Below are 20,396 nucleotides of genomic sequence, written 5' to 3'. Positions count from 1 at the left end.
AGAGGGTAGCCGTACATGAGAATGACTGTAGCATGCAATACAGCACCTGACTGGATCTCAGCTAGTGTTGTAGGGGAGCATGCTGCCTACTGTGTTATCACACTGGTCTAGGTGCATCAGAATCTAATCACTCTAATGTGTCCCAGGTCCAGGTCTTAAATCCCTCACACAGGCTAAGTGCACCTTCCTAAATCTGTCATTAAGAGAGAGGGAGGTTCTAAGTGTCCAAAGGCAATTTCTCTGATTGGCTGGATGAGTCATTGCACTTATTGGCCCTGCCTTCAATGTCTCTCATTGGTCGTGCAGTTTTACAGCTGCCTCTCATTGGGCCAGTAGGAGAGAGTGGGCCAGGTCTTACTCTTGCTCTCTGTGTTTGAGTGTCTGTGGATGGGTAAGACACTCTCTCTCCCATCCTGGGAGTAACTGCTTGTGTTAGTTCCTGTCTGTAGGCTGTGTGAGTGTGTGTTTGGGTGTGTGTGTGAGAGAGAGAAAGGGAGAGAGTAGCGTTTACGTTTCCCCTCCCTGTCTCCCTGTTCCTTGTCCTTCCTCTCCTCTCTACTCCTCCCTAGTTCCCTCTCTTGGACTACCCCATTGGGACCTACCCAGACCCCTTCCCTGCCTGGACCCTCTACTCTCCATCCCTTTGACTCTCCTCGTCTCTCCATCCCTCCCTCTCCCGGGTCAAGGTAAGCACCACTCTTTCCTATTCAGAAAGGGACTTTATCTAGCTTCCTCTAATTTCCGACGTATGATGAATTACAACCCTGGATAAGTTTACACCATATTGCTGTTTTCTAATCAAGTGCTGTCAGGTCAGAGATATTCAAGACAGTTGGCATTGCATACAGCCAGTGATCCTGGGAAGCTCTCTTCCATTTTCCTCCTTGGCTGCTGTTGAAAGACGCCTGCTTGCCTGGCCCTTCTTCCTCCATGCAGACCATGGCTCTGGTGAGTCTGCTCAGAGGGACGCAGGGAGGGAGAGAAAGAAGCAGGGGATTAAAATCAGCCAGCAAGGCCATATGGATTTCATCTATCCAGACTTAGCTCAGTCTAAAAGAGCTCCCTTATCTCTCTCCTCTTTGAGGTCTTTAAAACATCGGTATCCTGCTCTCTGGTCATGGCAATGTCACCTCATTTGAAAATGTAAAATAAAAAGTAAATTTATGCTTGGGGTGCAGTGGTGGTTGTTTGTACCAGGCTGACTCGTATTTTGTTGTTCTTTAAAGCTGTTGTTGTCATAGGCTTTGACCTAATTAGCCCACAGATGCTCCAACAGTAGGTACAAAACCGTATCCCAATTTCCCCTCTTAGAAATGCATTGTCTCCTGTACTGTGGAGGTTGTGGGAGCACCATTAGCTAGCAAATGGAATTATGTTGCACACAGGATAATTGCCTTACCAGATAGTGTAATTACCTGCTAAATTGAATCAAAGCCATGGCCTCACTGCATTCGCAACTGTAAACAGGGTTTAGAGGGAAGGCATGCTGACTGGTACTGAGGATGGACAGGATGTGCTCTGCTGGCTGTCTGGTTGGACTTCCTGTTTTGAATCTAGTTTGGAGGGAGGGCTGAGTGTGTTGATGTAGTCCCTCAAAGAAATATTGTTCTGTATACATACGACTGTGCTTTTACTAGCCAGTTAGAACTGGCACATTGTAACTACTGTGACCTGCATGTGATACCGGTTTGTTGGGGTCATCTCGACCAATTTCAAACATATATCAACTGGTGGGGATCATACAAATGTTCTCATGGCGTCTTGTTCTATAAGATGCATAGCTATTTGTACTAGAAACAAACAGAGTCAAAATAAATGTTAACTTTTTTTTTCTTACAAACTTCACACGTCTTTGTTAACAATCCAACGACTGCTGTTTGGAGTAAGAACAACAGAATGCGGTCTCTATGGCTTGAAAAGTCGAGAGACGAAACGGTTCGCCACAGTGTTATTGACGTTGTATTCTTGACTTCTCAGTAACCCTCTGTCTGAACAGTAGGACACTCTGCTGCAGAGTTCAAAAGACATTAAAGATCCAGAACCTGCCATTCAGGCAATACTGTGTCTTATTGTTCCATTGTCAACCTCTCAATAGGATGGATTCATGTTTTCTAACGAGTGTGGGAAATGCAGCTCAATAATGTGACATTTATTGAAATCATAAGAATAGTTCAATTGTCATAATAACTCTCTGAAGTGTGCACGTGTTTGCAGTGGAGCCGCATCATGTTGTAATCTATGTTCAGTATCTGCTCTATGCATCCATAGTACTGTAGCTCTGAAACATACCTGCTGTGTACATGCCTCAGGGTTTTGGCAGTTCCATTTACTCCCATATGGCTCTACAACAAGGAGCTGACATGAGCTGTTTTTATCAGGTGTAAGGAGGAAAACTGATGATGATGGCTTATAGAACTCAGGGCCCCAAATGGAACAGAAAACGCAGCCGTATGGAATTTGGAGGACATTTTGACAGATTTGACGTGTAACTGTTTGTGTGTGTGCGTGCTAGCACCTTCTTGTGTACAGTAGGATGGCAGGTTGATAAATGTGTATTGTCCTGTCAACAATAAGGAAGGAAGGACTTTACTTACCTATTGATGGACATTAGGGATGATACAGTAGCTTCTCATTACCACACCTCTGTGTTCAATAGGCTCATTAGGCTGTATTCTATTCTAAGTCGTCCTGCACCCCTTTGCACCATAACTCATAACAGGATGTAGTGTAAGTGATACTCAGGCCTGAGAGAGAAACCTGAGTCCTCTCTCTGTTCACTGGCCACACAGAGGAGAGTTATGGCCTGGGAAATATAGATATTTTTGTCTTAGAGAAAAACAATCTCCCTCTCTCTCTCTCTCTCTGTTTGTATTTCTCTTTCTTTCTTTCTTTCTTTCTTTCTTTCTTTCTTTCTTTCTTTCTTTCTTTCTTTCTTTCTTTCTTTCTTTCTTTCTCTCTCTCTCTCTCTCTCTCTCTCTCTCTCTCTCTCTCTCTCTCTCTCTCTCTCTCTCTCTCTCTCTCTCTCTCTCTCTCTCTCTCTCTCTCTCTCACTCCTTCCCTCCATAACCTGGTTTGACAACCATTAGTCAGTTTTATGATGTTGACGGGAGGATTATAGACGGCTCACTGTGAGCTCACTGTTTCCTTTAGACACATTTCCTCTTAAGCGTCTGCAGGTGCAGCACATGGAGTTGAAAGAGCAACTGAGGATTGTCACTGCAGCTTCTTACAGTAAGCCGAGCCACTCTTCCTGATCTCTTCCTGATCTTCTTGGGAAGGAGGGGGTAAAGATGAGTACGAAGCACAGAATACTCAGGGGACGAGGATGTGTAAAATATCATTTGTCTTCATCTAATCCGTGATGCTGTTTTGTCATGTGTCTATGCAAGCATTGTCTGTCCCTGTTTGGTACACAAGCATTTCTGGAGAGAATGGATTGTCTGGCCGTCTCGGTTGACACGCACATGGCAAAGTTGTTGTTGAAACAACCTTGTGCAAACCATCTGCACTTCCAGGTTAGCTACAGTACATATGAACTATACACACATATAGATGTAGAATAGGATCAGAGACGAAGGCAGACATCTCATCACTCTCTTTGAGCTGTTGTATTTCTGACTCTATTATAGAATTAGCTGAGTAGACTGGAACAGGACATTCGCCTCAGACTGACATGGAAATCATGTTATACACACTATTCAGTCTTATGGAAGTCAGTCTCATTTCAAAGCATTGCATTTTGGTTGATACCGCAGCCCTTGTGACTGTTGTTGTCAGAAAGCTCTGGAGGTTTAACAGGGTCATGTTATACTGCAGCCCTTATGACTGTGTGGTTAACAGGGTAAAGTTACACACACTAACGGCCATCATTTCAGTACTTAAACCAACATGGTTATTACCATCACTAATATACTCTTACTAGTGGCCTTTACGGTGTTGATGTCAAAGCAACGTACAATTAGAGAGCAGTGATATTTCTCTCAGCAAGAGGTTGAAAGAGGGAGAAAATGGAGGGATGAAATAAAGAGGTAGATGATTACTTTAAAGGGGCAATCCACAGTTGATATAATCAAGCGTTTTCCCCACTTCTGTTTGGTAAAAGGCTGAGGGATGTGCCTGGAGAAATGTTACCACTTTCAAATTCATAGACAGAGATATGGATGCAAGGATCGACCAACCAAGATTTCAAAATGATAGTTGTAAGCATGTTTTGAGGTTATGCACTGTTTTTTTTGATATCTTGAGATGTTGCTTCAATATATCCACATCATTTTCTTTCCTCATGATGGCATCTATTTTGTGAAGTGCACCAGTCCCTCCTGCTGCAAAGCACCCCTACAACATGCTGCCACCCCCGTGCTTCATGGTTGGGATGGTGTTCTTCGGCTTGCAAGCCTCCCCCTTTTCCTCCAAGCATAACGATGGTCATTATGACCAAACAGTTCTATTTTTGTTTCATCAGACCAGAGGAAATTTCTCCAAAAAGTACAATCTTTGTCTCCATGTGCAGTTGCAAACCTTAGTCTGTCTTTTTTATGGCGGTTTTGGAGCAGTGGCTTCCTCCTTGCTGAGCGGCCTTTCAGGTTATGTCGATTTAGGACTCGTTTTACTGTAGATATAGATACTTTTGTACCTGTTTCCTCCAGCATCTTCACAAGGTCCTTTGCTGTTGTTCTGGGATTGATTTTCACTTTTCGCACCAAAGTACATTCATCTCTAGGAGACAGAATGCGTCTCCTTCCTGAGCGGTATGATGGCTGCGTGGTCCCATGGTGTTTATACTTGTGTACTATTGTGTGTACAGATGAACGTGGTACCTTCAGTCGTTTGGAAATTGCTCCCAAGGATGAACCAGACTTGTGGAGGTCTACAATAATTTTTCTTTGCTGATTTCTTTTGATTTTCCCATGATGTCAAGCAAAGAGGCACTGAGTTTGAAGGTAGGCCTTGAAATACATCCACAGGTACACCTCCAATTGACTCAAATTATTTATGTCCATTAGCCTATCAGAAGCTTCTAATGCCATGACATAATTTTCTGGACTTTTCCAAGCTGTTTAAAGGCAGAGTCAATTTAGTGTATGTAAACTTCTGACCCACTGGATTTGTGATACAGTGAATTATAAGTGAAATAATCGAATTATAAGTGAAATAATCTGTCTGGAAATAGTTATTGGGAAAATGACTTGTGTCATGCACAAAGTAGATGTCCTAACAGACTTGCCAAAACTATAGTTCGTTAACAAAAACGTTGGTGAAGTGGTTGAAAAACAAGTTTTAATGACTCCAACCTAAGTTTATGTAAACTTCTGACTTCAACTGTATGTAGCAACTGCAGATTGCCCCTTTAAGGTGGTGAAAGTGGGAATGGGCAGAAGACAGCACAGGATTTCCTTTTAGAAGTCATAAAATATGAAACAGTCTGATTCATCGTGGTAGTCTTTGCTAAGAAGCGCTCTGATGTAATAGCAAATTGCATTCGGAGCATTTCTGCCCTCAGTCCAACAGTGAGTTGTATTTGAACACAGCGACCCACAGAGGGCACTGTTATCCTGTTGAAACAGCAGCCACAGCGGTAAAATGACTACTTTCCTTTGGCAGTCCAAGCACATTGAACACACACGACTTGTCCTACACCACCCTCAGAGTGGCAGGTTACCATTGCGTTATGTGCCATTGATGTTGACGACATCCGCTGGCCTCCCACTGTCTAGCCGACTATCTAATCAAGATCTAGAGACAACGTCATCATCTATATTATGGTCAATTCTATCTAAAGCGTTTCAGCGGCAACAGGGGGTCCAATAGGGGTAATCAGAAATAATCATGGAAAAGCGGTTGATTGGGATAGTCAATGTTCAATCAAAACTCACATTTCACCCCTGCCTGCAAATGTTTTACTCTTTCTCTAGTCTCCGGGTGGATCAGAAGTGGAGACGTGGAATCTTCCATGGTATTCTGGAATGTGGGATACGACAGGGTCCCATGACATGGAGGAGAACAGCAAGGAGATTTCCTGGACCCCTCTTTGGTAAGAACAGCATGATCTTCTGACATTACCCATTAGGCTGATAATCAACACACACACACACACACACGCACGCGCACGCACACGCACACACACACACACACACGCACACGCACACGCGCACGCACACACACACACACACACACACACACACACACACACACACACACACACACACACACACACACACACACACACACACACACACACACACACACACACACACACACCAGACACAAATACACGCATACACCTTTTCACACAATATAAGGAGGCTGCTGTTTTCAGCTGCAGCAGAAGAGAATGCTACTAATTTGAGTTTTTGTTGAGTTTACTAATGATGAAAGCCATTTAAGCATACACTAATGGTGTAGGTCCACATATGGTATTTGTTCTGCCTTTTAGCCAGGGGCGGACTGACCATCTGGCATTTCGGGCAAATGCCAGATGGGCTGGTCCAGTTTTAGCCCATTGGGCCTGTCTAACTTGGGTTTGTTGTGCAAAATTATCTTTTTCTGAATAATATAGGGGGCCTCAAGGAATAAAATGGGCCGTTGTGGGGCCTCAAGAAAAAAGAATAGGCCTTCATGGGGGCCTCAAGGTAAAATATGGGCCAATATGTTAGAAATGCCAGAGCCGATTTCGGGCCCCAGTTGTATTATCTTTGACTTAGAAGTGGAGGATTTCACCTACTGGAGAAATACTAAAAGATTAGATGTTCCATAACCTGTAGGTAGGTAGGCGTGGTTCTGAACGGATAGTTAATCGCTTCTGCTCTTGTCTATAACCTGTAAGAAACACTATAAATGGTATATTCTTGGCATGTAGGTTTCTTACTTATGGTTGGCACAAATTGAGATATGGGGGAGGGGAATGGGCAGGTTATACTGTATGCAAATGAATTACTGTAGTATTTACTGTAGTGATTTTGCTGACTATAGTATACTGTAGTATTTACTATAATATTCTACGATGTACTACAACATGATATAGTAATACTACACATGATCGAGGCATACTTCAGTGTGTAGTATAGTATTCTACAGTATACTACAGTTTACTACAAAATTATATAGTAAGTACTGTAGTACTCTCTAGTAAACTGAAGCATTTTTACATGTGGGCTGAAATGATTTATTTCACAGTATGCTCTATTTTACAGTACTGTGTTTCAGTCATGTATATTCAAATATATCTGGAATTTAAAAAAAAAAGTGGTAACAGTTTGAAATGTATTCTTAAGGGTTCTTATGTTTTCCTCCTCTCTCTAGAATGGGTTGATGCTGGTCCTGCTGGAGCTGATGATCTGAACCAGTTTGTCAGACACCTAGCTCCCCCTCCTCCAAACACAACCACTGCCCATGTCCTGATCCCAGTGGTCCAGCTTGTCTGTGGTAAGTCCCTCCCTATCCCTCCCCTGCCCTCCCTCCCCTGCGCTCCCTCCCCTGCCCTGCCCTGCCCTTCCTCCCCTGCCCTCCCTCCCCTGCCCAGCCCTACCCTTCGCCTCTTTAGTTTTTTTCTATTAAAAACACATTAAGTCTATGCTTAACTAAAGACGTCCAGTGCAGTCCTCTGCAGCCTACACCCACGGCCTACACCCAAGCTGCTGCAGAGTTTAATGTGTAGTGCCAGGGTTGCAAAGGGCCATCTCTGAGGGTCTGGTGACTTTCTTTGCCTCTCGCCTCCGTCTGCTTGTTGTGCCACTGTCAACACACACACACACACACACACACACACACACACACACACACACACACACACACACACACACACACACACACACACACACACACACACACACACACACACACACACACACACACACACACACACACACACACACACACACACACACGGGGCTAAGGCCACTCTCTCTCTGACACCCAGGGTAACTTGTGTCCTTTGTCACCGCAACTGGGGCAGCTTTAGCTTACAGCCAGTCAGTGCAGGAGTGTGGAAGTGCAGGCATTTGTGTGTCCCAGTCTCCAAGCTTTAAGTGCTCACTGTGCGACACAAGTGGGTGGTGAATGGTGATACATACAGTATGATTAGAAGCCTCTTACTTGGGCACTTTTGTGATGTATTCTACAGTGTTTGTATAGTCGTCCCTGTAACCAAGCTATGAGATTAAAAAAGCTGGCGACCTACGGGTGAGAACATGTCACCTCCCTCTGTACATGTGGGTGAGTTGCTCTGGGTGCCAGTTCAACTGGCGTGGTCAAGTTCAATTTATATCACACTAATGTATCGGAAGTATTAGACAAATTGTTTCTATTGCCCCCTGCACCAACAGCGCAGGTATAAACAGGCACACATACACACACATCTCTCTCGCAACTACTAGCAAAATGTACACAGTCAGTAATCATCTCAAAACAAGTGATGTATGCTTCAGATACCCTACGAGAAGACAGTCAAAGAGAGAGAGGGAGGAGAAAAAAGAGAGAGAGGAGGGAAAGGAGAGAGTAGAACACAGAGAGAGAGACCCTAGAGCATGGTAAATGTAGCTTTATCCATCTAAACACAAAGGGAGACGAAGTCCCCTCTCTCTTCGTGCCCTGTGCAGATCCTTAATGGAAGAGACAGATATTGCAGACTTCCACTAGTGCTTCCACTAGCTGCACCCTGCAGTACTCTGGCTGGTTATAATCCCTGTCCTGTATCCATGGTGCTGCAGTACTCTGGCTGGTTATAATCCCTGTCCTGTATCCATGGTGGTGCAGTACTCTGGCTGGTTATAATCCCTGTCCTGTATCCATGGTGGTGCAGTACACTGGCTGGTTATAATCCCTGTCCTGTATCCATGGTGGTGCAGTACTCTGGCCGGTTATAATCCCTGTCCTGTATCCATGGTGCTGCAGTACTCTGGCTGGTTATAATCTCTGTCCTGTATCCATGGTGGTGCAGTACTTTGGCTAGTTATAATCTCTGTCCTGTATCCATGGTGGTGCAGTACTCTGGCCGGTTATAATCCCTGTCCTGTATCCATGGTGCTGCAGTACTCTGGCTGGTTATAATCTCTGTCCTGTATCCAAGGTGATGCAGTACTCTGGCTGGTTATAATCTCTGTCCTGTATCCATGGTGGTGCAGTACTCTGGCTGGTTATAATCTCTGTCCTGTATCCATGGTGGTGCAGTACTCTGGCTGGTTGTAATCCCTGTCCTGTATCCATGGTGGTGCAGTACTCTGGCCGGTTATAATCCCTGTCCTGTATCCATGGTGCTGCAGTACTCTGGCTGGTTATAATCTCTGTCCTGTATCCATGGTGGCGCAGTACTCTGGCTGGTTATAATTCCTGTCCTGTATCCATGGTGGTGCAGTACTTTGGCTAGTTATAATCTCTGTCCTGTATCCATGGTGGTGCAGTACTCTGGCTGGTTATAATCCCTGTCCTGTATCCATGGTGGTGCTGTACTCTGACTGGTTATAATCCCTGTCCTGTATCCATGGTGGTGCAGTACTCTGGCTGGTTATAATCTCTGTCCTGTATCCATGGTGATGCAGTACTCTGGCTGGTTATAATCTCTGTCCTGTATCCATGGTGATGCAGTACTCTGGCTGGTTATAATCTCTGTCCTGTATCCATGGTGGTGCAGTACTCTGGCTGGTTATAATCCCTGTCCTGTATCCATGGTGGTGCTGTACTCTGGCTGGTTATAATCTCTGTCCTGTATCCATGGTGATGCAGTACTCTGGCTGGTTATAATCTCTGTCTTGTATCCATGGTGATGCAGTACTCTGGCTGGTTATAATCTCTGTCCTGTATCCATGGTGGTGCAGTACTTTGGCTGGTTATAGTCTCTGTCCTGACCTACATGTCTTATGTCATCACATAGCACTAAACCGTATAACCCCCATGTCTGATATCATCACTAATCCTAACCATGGATGGATTTTCCATCAATGTGGTCATTTGATTGGATTAGTGTAACTTGTACTGTATAGGATATGTTATTTAAGCAATAACGCCCAAGGGGTGTGTGGTATATAGCCAATATATCACGGCTAAGGGCTGGTCTTATGCACACCGCAGTGCGGAGTGCCTGCGTACAGCCCTTAGTCGTGGTATATTGGCAATTTACCACAAACCCCTGAGGTGCTTTATTGCTGTTATAAACTGGTTACCAACGTAATTAGAGCATTAAAAAGAAATGTTTTATCATACCAGTGGTATACTGTCTGATATACCATGGCTGTCAGCCAATCAGCATTCAAGGCTCGAACCACCCTGTTTATAATGACTTATAGAACACTGACAAATCTACAAATCGCGCGTTGAGAAATGATGTCGCAAAAACACCAATCTATTGAGGAGGTGAAGAGCGTCAGTGAATGTTGCGTTTGATTAGAAGTTGAAAGGACTCTTCCTCTGTATATACGGACACTGGCATTACTAAAGGAAGACCGCATACCGGGATGTGACAAAAGAGACAGACCAACACGGTTAAAGTTCCATTTCAGACATTCACCCCATTCATTATTGGTTTTAGCTGCAAGGCAATGTGGACCCATTACTGGCTGCATTGACCACATCAGTGGAAAGGGTCAGGCCATATTTTCCATTAGGGGCTGGGATTGTTGTTGTGGATTATGGGGCTGTGGGGGCACAGAGGGGAAGGGGGCTTTTAGAAGGGGAGGGGAGAGGAAGCTGCCTGGAAGAGGAGGTGTGTTGTTTTGACTGAGACAGAAAGAAGTGCCGTGCACTCTTATCCCCACAAGCGTATAATGCTGATCATTGGGATGAAAAGACGGACAAAGATTACACGACTCTATTCTAGGATCAAAACGGGACATCAGGGCCCAGTTTTTCTAAAGCGATGCGCAGAAATATAAAATGCCTAGAAATAGAATGAATAGAGAGGGAGTCCCCATTCAAGTCAATGATATGTCCGTCCTATTCATTCTATTTCTATGCATTTAATCCTATCCAATAGGCGAAATCCAGATAGATAACTTTAGAAAAACTGAGCCCTTGTTAAAAGCACCATTCTGTCTGGCTGTAAAGTGTGTTGTAAAACAAATCTTATTCAGTGTCTGTTTGTTAGGTACTGTAGACAATGCATGGGACCAGGGGCATGTGGCTTGTGGCTTCTCCGCAATCAATAATGACGTTTTTAATGATCCTGCAGCCCAGGATACGTCAGTTGGTTGCATAAAAAGTATTGAGTATTGATATAAAATGTTCATTGGGTCAGGGGAAGTGCTTAGATAATCACCTCCCCAAAAAGTCCCCCCCCCCACACACACACACACACACACACATAGACATAGACACACTCACACAACACTCATTATTTGGTCAGCCCCGCCTCCTTCAGTCACCACGTCAACAATCACTGGCGGGATCAACTGTTCCCCCTGATCCCTCTCTCCCTCGCTCCCTCTCTCCTTCACGCCCTTCTGCCTTCATCAGGCCTGCCTGTTCCTGACAGGGGACTGGGGTGGCTTTGGGGAGGGTGCTTCTCCCACCGAGGGCCAGTCTGGGTTGGGCTGGGCTGGTCACCTTGCTGGAGGCTATGAGGGCAAGTTTACATATAGAAGCAGGCCAGCCAGCCCATACCTCAGAGTGTCCGTTGTCCTCCATGTTTGTCTGGTCCCAAACTGAACCTCCATCTCCTCCTCTGGAACTTTCCCTTCATCTGAACTGGTAAGATACTGTATACTGCCTGACCATATGAATACTACTAGGTAAAGAGGCCTTCTATAAGACTCGCTCTGGACCTTTTGCATGGACTTGAGATGTAAATATCCTTGCCATCTCAAGTGCATAATTAGTATGTGTGGTTGCTATAGGGGTTTGTATATGTTTATTGCAAAACATGTCACTGTGACTGCCTTGGGATATGGAGGAATACATTGGCCACGTCCCAATACTCTCAAATGTATTTCTTTCCTTATTTCCTTTCCTTCATGAGCACTGATAGGTGCAACGACTGGGACAGGTTTCCCAGTTCCACAATATCACTTTCACCTATCAAGTCCTTTCAGATCAGAGGGCCCTAAGGGAAGGAGACAAGGAGAGGACGCTGTCTAAAACTATGGGGACAAGGCCTTACATGGTAATAACTTGAGGAAAAACGGTAAAGTTCAAGTCTGTGTCTGTGGGGCTGCCACCATGTACTCTTGGTTTTGAAGGAGAGCCAACAGTGTTATTTGAATATAAAGCAGATTCTCTGTGACACTGTGCCTCTCTCAGCCTCTTGTGATTCAATGTGGAGCAAATTTAATGCTCTATTTGTGGTATTCTCCCATGGGCCAATCGACAGGCGGGGCGGTAGGGCGGCTGTGGGGATCATTCTGTGTTTTTGGGGGGATAGATAGATAGATAGATGTTGAGTGTTTAAGAGGACATATTTAAACCGAGATATGCTTCTTGCTTCCCTCTGAACAATTTAAATTTAGGTGGGACACGCTCCTCATTGTTTGTGTTGTCCCTAATCCAATGCCTGTACCCCCGTCGCCCACATCACCCCCCCTCAAACCCTCCACCCCCTAAACCCTACATGCTGTCTGTGCTGCTGGGGTCCCTGCACAATTGTTCATCTGACACAGGGTTGGATTTTAGCTGGATTAAATCATCTGGATGAGATGCCTCTAAAGCTCCCTGTAATTCCACAAACACACACACACTCACACACACACGCAGATTAAAAGCCAGCCGGGAGGAGCCAGGGTGGTTCGAGGGCTGCTGGATGTTACGACAGACATGTGATGTGGGGTTTGGGCTTTGACCTCTGCATCGCCATCCCTCTACCAGCCTCATCCTCCAGGGCACACAGACCACCACCCCAACCCACAAACCAACCACTAACCCTGGTAGTCCCTTGTCACAGACGTTGGGGGTCTGTGGGTTTGTGCTGGTGTTCCTTGGCGGTTGTTGTATCTGAAAATACTTTGGGTGTTGTGTTTGTGATCAGCTAGAGAAGAAGGCGGTGGGTTGGTAGGTTGGTGGGTTGGTGGGTTGGTGGGTTGGTGAGTTGGTGGGTTGGTGGGTTGGTGGGTTGGTGAGTTGGTGGGTTGGTGGGTTGGTGGGTTGGAACAATTGACCTACAGGACAGGCGAGTGCCTGGGGGTGGCTATGCAGACTTTGACACCCCGCCTCCGTAGACATGCCCCAATGCCAGTGTGCCTCACTAGGCACCCCCTTTGTTTTCTGTTTGGGGGTCGGGGAGGGGGGATGGTGACCCCATCCAGCCTCATCATACAGCCTATTTACAGTAGACCACAACATCGTCAGTGTAGTCAGGGTATCACACTGCCACAAATTGTTCGGCTAGGATGCAAGGCTGTTTCATTTCGTCATTTTATTTAGAGAGGGGTCACGGGTTCTCTGTCTCGCCCATGTGATTTGGCCTTTCCAACCAATCAGATATCCCGATCCAGACTGGGCATAGCAAAGGGGAGAGGGAAAAAATTATTTTCATTCTGTGTTTTTTTTAATCTTTTGCGAAACGTCGAAAGTGGTCGCCATCTGTTTTACGCTGCACGAAGGTAATGCCTATTTTTCAGCTTCTAGATCAGGTTTGAGGAAGGCCTCTGAGTCCAGTGGTCATAATGCTACTATTTAAATATGTATTTATTTTTATAAATATATCTGGTGGAAATGTAAAATAGTGCAACTGACCGTATCATATGTACGTACAGTAGGCTAGTGGTTGAACCATTTGTAAGAAAGGCTTCATGGGTAGTCTCCTGGCTTTAAACTGGCAGCAGGAGATATTGGCCAATGTTGAGTTGGGAAATGTCTTCAATAATGAATGAATGTCTGTAGAGTTATCGTTAAGTGGCGCGGGAACAGCAGCCGTTGACATGTTGCCAGTTTATTATCTCAATCCCATCGTTATTTGAAGCCCCTTTGTTTTGTAATACAGTGGACATCGATCTGACTCCATTGTTTTAGCCGTTGCTCTTAGTGTGTCCTTCATTAGGCAAATACAAAGGTTGTTGCGACCCCATGTGTGTGCTGTGAAAGTATTTCTGTATTCCCTTGAGAATCGCCGGTTAGCTTGTTGGTTGGTTGGACCCCTCTCTTTGTGCTCCATGTTCCCTGCTATTGACTCACCCTTGTGATCGTATACATTCGGGCTAATTGTTTCATGGAATTATCGGTTAATTGTTCCTTTAAGGTGGGTTCTAATGACATTGTGATGTTTTGCAGATCAGAAGTGGCGTCGTTCTATTGCGATAGGTTCCGCTGACCTTGTCCACACTGAATGGTAACAGAACCTGATAGCCCATGAGATGGATGTATCTAGTCTTCACAACCATTATCCCAATCATCCTTACTATCATATCAGCTCTCTTAATGGTGTTCTTGGTCTGTAGGAACAGTCAACGTGTCATTTGGCATTATCACTAATTCATGTGAACCGTGGGATTGAACTAAGGAAGCACCAAATCGTTGGAATGTACGTTTCCTCCGTAATGGTTAAGACAGGTTTTAAAAGATCACATCATTGTTAAAATATTGCATAATCGACGTCTCAAATAACAATACCGAAGGCTGGCACTATTTTGTGTTGTTGAAATTATCAAATTAATATTTGTATTGGAATTTAGAAAACTAAATATCATTGTAATCTATCAAGGAAGTAAAAATACTACGATCAAAAATGATATTATGGAATTTCAAAATTATTTTAAAAAAAGATATTACACTCGACCCATTTAACATGACTGTGATCTGTAAATCCATGCATGCTCATTCAGCGGAGCCTTGACTTAGTGACAAGCTGTGATCTCATGTACATTTGTGGGAAATCTAAGATGGCCGACCGCACGCTCTTCTTTTACCACCACAGCCACAGTACAACATGGTATGCTACAATGCAAACGGGCTCTACATTCTCTATCCCGTCGTAGGCAATGGCACATTTTACAACACCATTTTGTGATTGGATTCTAATTAGGGAACAGTGACAAGTGTTTTTTGGGCCACCCATGCCCCATCCCTCTCTTCTCTCCAGTGTTGCCTGACCTGGTGAGGGCACTACTCAGTGAGAGGGAGTGAGTGGTCGCCCCCGTTTTGACTGTGATGTAGGCTGAGGTCTCAGCGCGGGGGCGGCTGATCTAGAGTGACAGCTCTAGAGTGTACTGTCACAGCCGGGTAGAGGAGAGGACGCCCCCTCCCCCCCCCCCCCCCCCCCCCCCCCCCCCAATCACACGGCAACAAAAGCCTAGTTAGCTTCAGATGAGACCAGAGCTGCTACTCACATCTCAGTGTCCTGCATCTGCAACACATTCTATTCTATATTCATTGTCCCCCATGTAAGAGTTTCTTTTTCAAAGGAAGATCTGACAATTTGGGTGGGTGCAATTCTGTCTCTGGCCACTTTGGTACAACAACAAGTATTTTTGGTTATTTTATTTTCCAACAGCAACTCAAGTTCAACTTGAATATCTAATATCAACATGTACTTCTCTGCTGTCCACTGTGGCCCTTACTTACTGACAGCAGGCCATTTTGAATCCAGCATTCCAATCTATTAGAAGTAGAATGATGATTTTAGTGACAGGCTCAGTCATGCAGGAGACGGTTCTGCCTGAGCCATGAAAGTAGATGGAGTTCTTCATATGGGGTTTCCTTCTGTGACGTCCTCATGGTATTGAGGATACACAGGACATCCTTAAGGCACAACATAGGCCGTCTAAAAGGCTAGAGGTGAGAGGTCAACGGTGATTGAAGAGGCATATCGGTGCTATTTGAGGGTGCTGACTTGCTTTTAGTGAGTAGTTCCCTGCAGCTATTTTCCTAATGAAAAGTCTGTTTAGTGCGTTCAGAATGTAGAATGGACTGGATCCTCTGGCTGACATTTCTCTTGGCTCCTCATAACAGATTACAATGTTGCGTCACTCATCTCTTATCTTTGCCAGCAAACGTGGCCAACCAAAGAGAATACAGCTACGATTTGTGTGCCATGTGTAACATATGTATTCCCTTTTCTAGTTTGCTTGTGTGTTAACTCATGTTCTATTAATTACACTATGATTGAGCTCAAATGTCATTTGTAGAATCAGGGTCAATTTGAGTCGGAGCAGGCAAACATACAGAGTATATGAATGTGGGGTGCACTGCTTGTGAACGTCTTGAGTCACCCTCAGTCTCAGTTTAGTGGTCTCCCTCTCTCTACTGCTTTGGCTTACAAGTGTATGCTTATGGAGGGTTTATATCAAAATCATAATGACATATCTCTAGCTCGGTGGATTAAAATGGAACAGATGACGGGGCTTTGGCCTAGATTATACTGCAAGTTCTGTCCTCCATTTTCCCATTCCTCCAGATCTGTCTTTTTCTCACGTGCGCTGTAAGAGCCTTCGGGTTGATGTTTCATATAATCAGCCTCTGACTTTGTGGAGATTTTCAAACAAAACACATTTTCCAACACAATCTCCAATCTCTAATAAGGAATTCTTAAAGATGCTGATTGCATGTTCTCTTTGGTCTAAGCTTGAGCAAGCATACAGTACACACATGCACATGCACCAGCTCACACACAGCTGACCGGAAGCAGAGAAGGGCAGCGGTGAGGCCAGATAAGGTGAGGCAACACTGCAGAGAAAATTGCTGGCTCATTTCTACAGTGCATGATAAGACTGCAGTGCTGATCCACTTCCAGTCAGTGCGTTCCTTTCTGTAGCCCAGCACTAATCAAGGCATCTGGACGGCCTCTGTATGTCATTCCCGGGTGATGTCACCCAATTCTCCCAAATATCTTTCTCTCCTTTTCTTCTTTCCTTCCTGACTGCTGACAGAATCATTTCAGGTGATCAGTGATGGCGTCACTTCTATTTAAGTCTCACCTGTCTCAGTGAGGTGGCTGTGACTGTACTCACTCAGAGCTCTATCCTGCCCACCCTCTTCAGATACGGAAGACAGCTATCTTTTCATATTTAGTAAAGTGTTCTCGGTCACTCACAGTCCAGTGGGTCTACATAAGAGGAGTCATCCTCCATTGTTAGCTCTACATTAAAGAGCCAAGGAATGAAAAGAAAGACAGGCAGATGTAAAGTGGGGCTTCTTCTCCAGGAGTGATGCTGCAGCCTGCTGTCTCTTCTGTACTGGGCTGAGGGCAGGCAGGGCAGCAGACGAAGGGAGAGATGAAAGAAAAGGAAGAGCCATTTTGTGCGCGGTGTTGTCCACCCGAGCGTAAAGCGTGATTAATTCAATAGCAGAGCACCATAGAGGAGGAGGCCAGCAGCTCTGCAGCTCAACATAGCTCTCTCTGACCCACTTACTAACTACATCAGATGTCACGAGAAATACTGCTCTCTCTCTCTCTCTACCTCTCTACCACTTTCTCTCTCTCTATCTCTCTCTCTCTACCTCTTTCTATCTCTATTGCTCTCTCCCTCTCTACCTCTCTCTCTCTCTCTACCACTTTCTCTATCTCTCTCTACCTCTTTCTATCGCTATCGTGCTCTCTCTCTCTACCTCTCTCTCTCTCTCTACCACTTTCTCTATATCTATATCTCTCTACCTCTTTCTATCTCTTTCTCTATCTCTATCTATATCTCTCTCTCTCTCTCTCCCTCTACCTCTTTCTCTTTCTATCTCTCTCGTTCTCTCTCTCTCTCTCTCTCTCTCCCTCTACCTCTTTCTCTCTCTCTCTCCCTCTACCTCTTTCTCTTTCTATCTCTCTCGTTCTCTCTCTCTCTCTCTCTCCCTCTACCTCTTTCTCTCTCTATCTCTCTTTTTCTCTCTCTCTCTATCTCCCTTTTTCTTTATTTCCAACTTGTTGATGTAATAACTCTGTTAACAAAGGGGGTTGAGCATGGTCAACACATACATTGTCCAGAGCACGGAAAATATACTTGAAAACACTATTGGTCGAATGCAGACAATTAGTTTTGATAATGTAGTGTTCGGTCAGACGCATTTATTAACCTTCACTCTGTTGCCTCACACTTGAATACAGTGGTATTGTGTCCTAAATTGCATACCCTACTAATAGATTCTAATACATAACTGATTGCGCTCAGATTCAAATGTTAACCGTTTGGGATTAAATGAAATATTATTCAACCAAGGGACACAATAGGCACATTTGGAGATAAAACAGGATTTTGGATTTTAAATGTTTTTTTTTATGCTGCCGCTGTCTCAAATAGAGTTCCGTCTGAGAATGGTGCCTAATATTTAGCTGTTGAAATAAAAAGCAAGTTGACTGGAAGGCATGGATGGGGCATGGATGAATCATGAGTCTGTGACCTAATTCTATTGTGCTGCAGTGGATGAGCGAGAAGGTGGTGGATGGTAGGAGAGCTATTCAAACACACCACCAGGCACACGAGAGAAAATACATTCTCATTTCAGCCACACATGATGGCTCTCAGGAGGGGTGGACCCAATTGGTGTCTATATGATTTGTTTTCTGCATGCCGCCTTTTGAAGGATGCTTCAAATACCCAACCCAATTCGAAGGCCTTTCCATCACCATCTATGCCTTCACGAAGACCAGAAGTGGTAGCTACATATACACCAGTATTTTTATTACAATACCACAGAGAGTGGTTGCATCCTCTCATCTAGTTCCATCACCAAAGTACCCAAAATAACCCCGGTAACCCCTGGCTCCAGCAGTCCATTGTGCTACAGTCCCAGCCAGCCTACCACACCCCATGTGCATCCCCACCCCCCAACCCCCCAACCCCCCTCCTGCACTTGATTTTAGTGGGTTTATGTCTGTCCCTACCCAGGCCCTGTGGCAGACCTGCCCCACTGGCCTGGCTCTTAAACCCGGATTAAGGCTTTTTATGTAATCTGACCTCTGGGAGATTGGAGAGAGACAGCTGGTTGCAGAACCGTTTCCTCCCTTATCTCAGAGACCTCCCGTGGCCTCCCACTCTCTCCGTTTGGCCTATCATACAACCTCTGGTTCTCGCTCTTTCTTTCTTTCTACAACGGGTTGGTCAAAACAAGCATTGTGATTGGTTGAGATGTGTTCTAAGCCATACACAAACAGTTTAGCAGGGGTAAGCCTATGACGTTAAAATGGGCATCTTGCTTTCTGTTCCATCTGAGAAATATCTACGCATCTAGTGCCTCATCAGCCCGGCCAGCCAAATCATTAACTTGGTTTCCACTGTAAAAAGCATCTTGACATTTTTCCCCCATGTTTCTAGCCTAACATTTGGGCTTTTATAACAACAGGGGTTTGGCCAAACATCGCTGTCTGTCTGTCGACATTTGCAACATTGTTTCAATATTGACATTCGATCTCCACTGTCCTGTTAAGAATGAACGTGTCAGGACGAGACGGACATCTGTTCTCAGCCAGTCGAAATCAAACATGGTTTTTATGGATATATACAAAGAAATTGAATGCAGCACCATTGCTGTTATTCTAGCTGCACGGTTTGACGTGACTGTGTTAGCCGTAGTTGGCTAGCAAGCAAGGGATAAGAACTGGCAACGGAACATTTAGAGTGAACGACTTCCCACTAAATCCATAGATATAGAACGGGAATCTTTTCTCAGCCAGTCGAAATCATGAATCAGTATCCTTTGTATGGATATATATATAAAAAAAGGTCAAACAACATGAAATGGAGCTACAACTAACTAACCAACCAACCAACCAACCAACCAACCAACACTGTTATGGCCTTCCTAGTCTCTTATGACAGCCTTAGCTCATTTAGTTCTGGGTTCAGGGATTATGGCCTTCCCTGTCCCTATAATTTTATGATGTACAGGTGTAGGATCTTAATTTGATCACCCTTTTGTTGCTCGGAATTTTCCTGCACCGCAGGAAATGCAGATGAGTTTCGAAATGTACATGAATTCACTGAAAACCCACACAAACACAGAGTTATATTAACAGTATTGCACTTTTCATGTAGGATACTTTTGGCCAACTAATAGCCTAACCACTGACCAAGCAACATTATGGAGTAAACATTCAAATCCTGTTGCTGCATGATTCTTTTGCTGCAACAATATAGGTCAAATTAAGATCCCAGAGTTAAAGATTGTCCTCCAGAGTTAAAGCACTGTCCGCCACTCACACAGTCTATAAAACTCTTCCTGTCTGAACAGAACTCGAATGGTATCCATGAGCAGGTTCATTCAAAGATGATATCCATCAATGTTATCCTGTGGTAGTTTGGTACCTCTGTTTCCAGTGGGCCTAACATTGAGTGGTCGTGTCTCATCCTTCTTGTCTTGCAGGTGACTGGTTGGCTGGCTGTTCCATCACACTCTCATTGGCCCTGGGACTCCTCTTTTACGTGACCACACCCCTTCCTTCACATCCAATCCCAACATGGAACCACCCAAGGTGCAGCAGCCAGGCGAAGGAGGCCTCAACGTCACCCTCACCATCAGGCTTCTGATGCACGGCAAGGTACAGTACACACCGGCTGGGT

The 20,396-nt window shown here is 44.8% G+C and overlaps 1 protein-coding gene across 23 annotated transcripts in view; it reads left to right on the top strand.

Moving 5' to 3' along the window:
- The first annotated feature begins 380 nt into the window (after positions 1–380).
- The window catches only part of LOC129859873 (poly(rC)-binding protein 3-like), a 28,529-nt gene continuing 8,513 nt past the window's right edge, over positions 381–20,396 (top strand). For 12 of the 23 annotated variants that reach the window (XM_055930092.1, XM_055930091.1, XM_055930086.1 and 9 more), the window contains exons 1-4: positions 383–686; positions 5,913–6,031; positions 7,300–7,422; positions 20,200–20,374. In XM_055930092.1, the coding sequence (XP_055786067.1) occupies positions 20,294–20,374 (81 nt within the window). In that variant the 5' untranslated portion in view covers positions 383–686; positions 5,913–6,031; positions 7,300–7,422; positions 20,200–20,293. Of the gene's footprint in view, positions 687–803; positions 949–5,912; positions 6,032–7,299; positions 7,423–20,199; positions 20,375–20,396 lie in introns of all 23 variants that reach the window. The other 11 variants (XM_055930090.1, XM_055930089.1, XM_055930081.1 and 8 more) reach the window with 4 other exon arrangements.

This window comes from Salvelinus fontinalis, chromosome 7 (genome assembly GCF_029448725.1).
Source record: "Salvelinus fontinalis isolate EN_2023a chromosome 7, ASM2944872v1, whole genome shotgun sequence".
In the NCBI taxonomy this organism is placed as follows: Eukaryota; Metazoa; Chordata; class Actinopteri; order Salmoniformes; family Salmonidae; genus Salvelinus; species Salvelinus fontinalis.
Note: the sequence above shows the minus strand (reverse complement) of the source record. Positions and strands in the feature narration are given on the sequence as shown.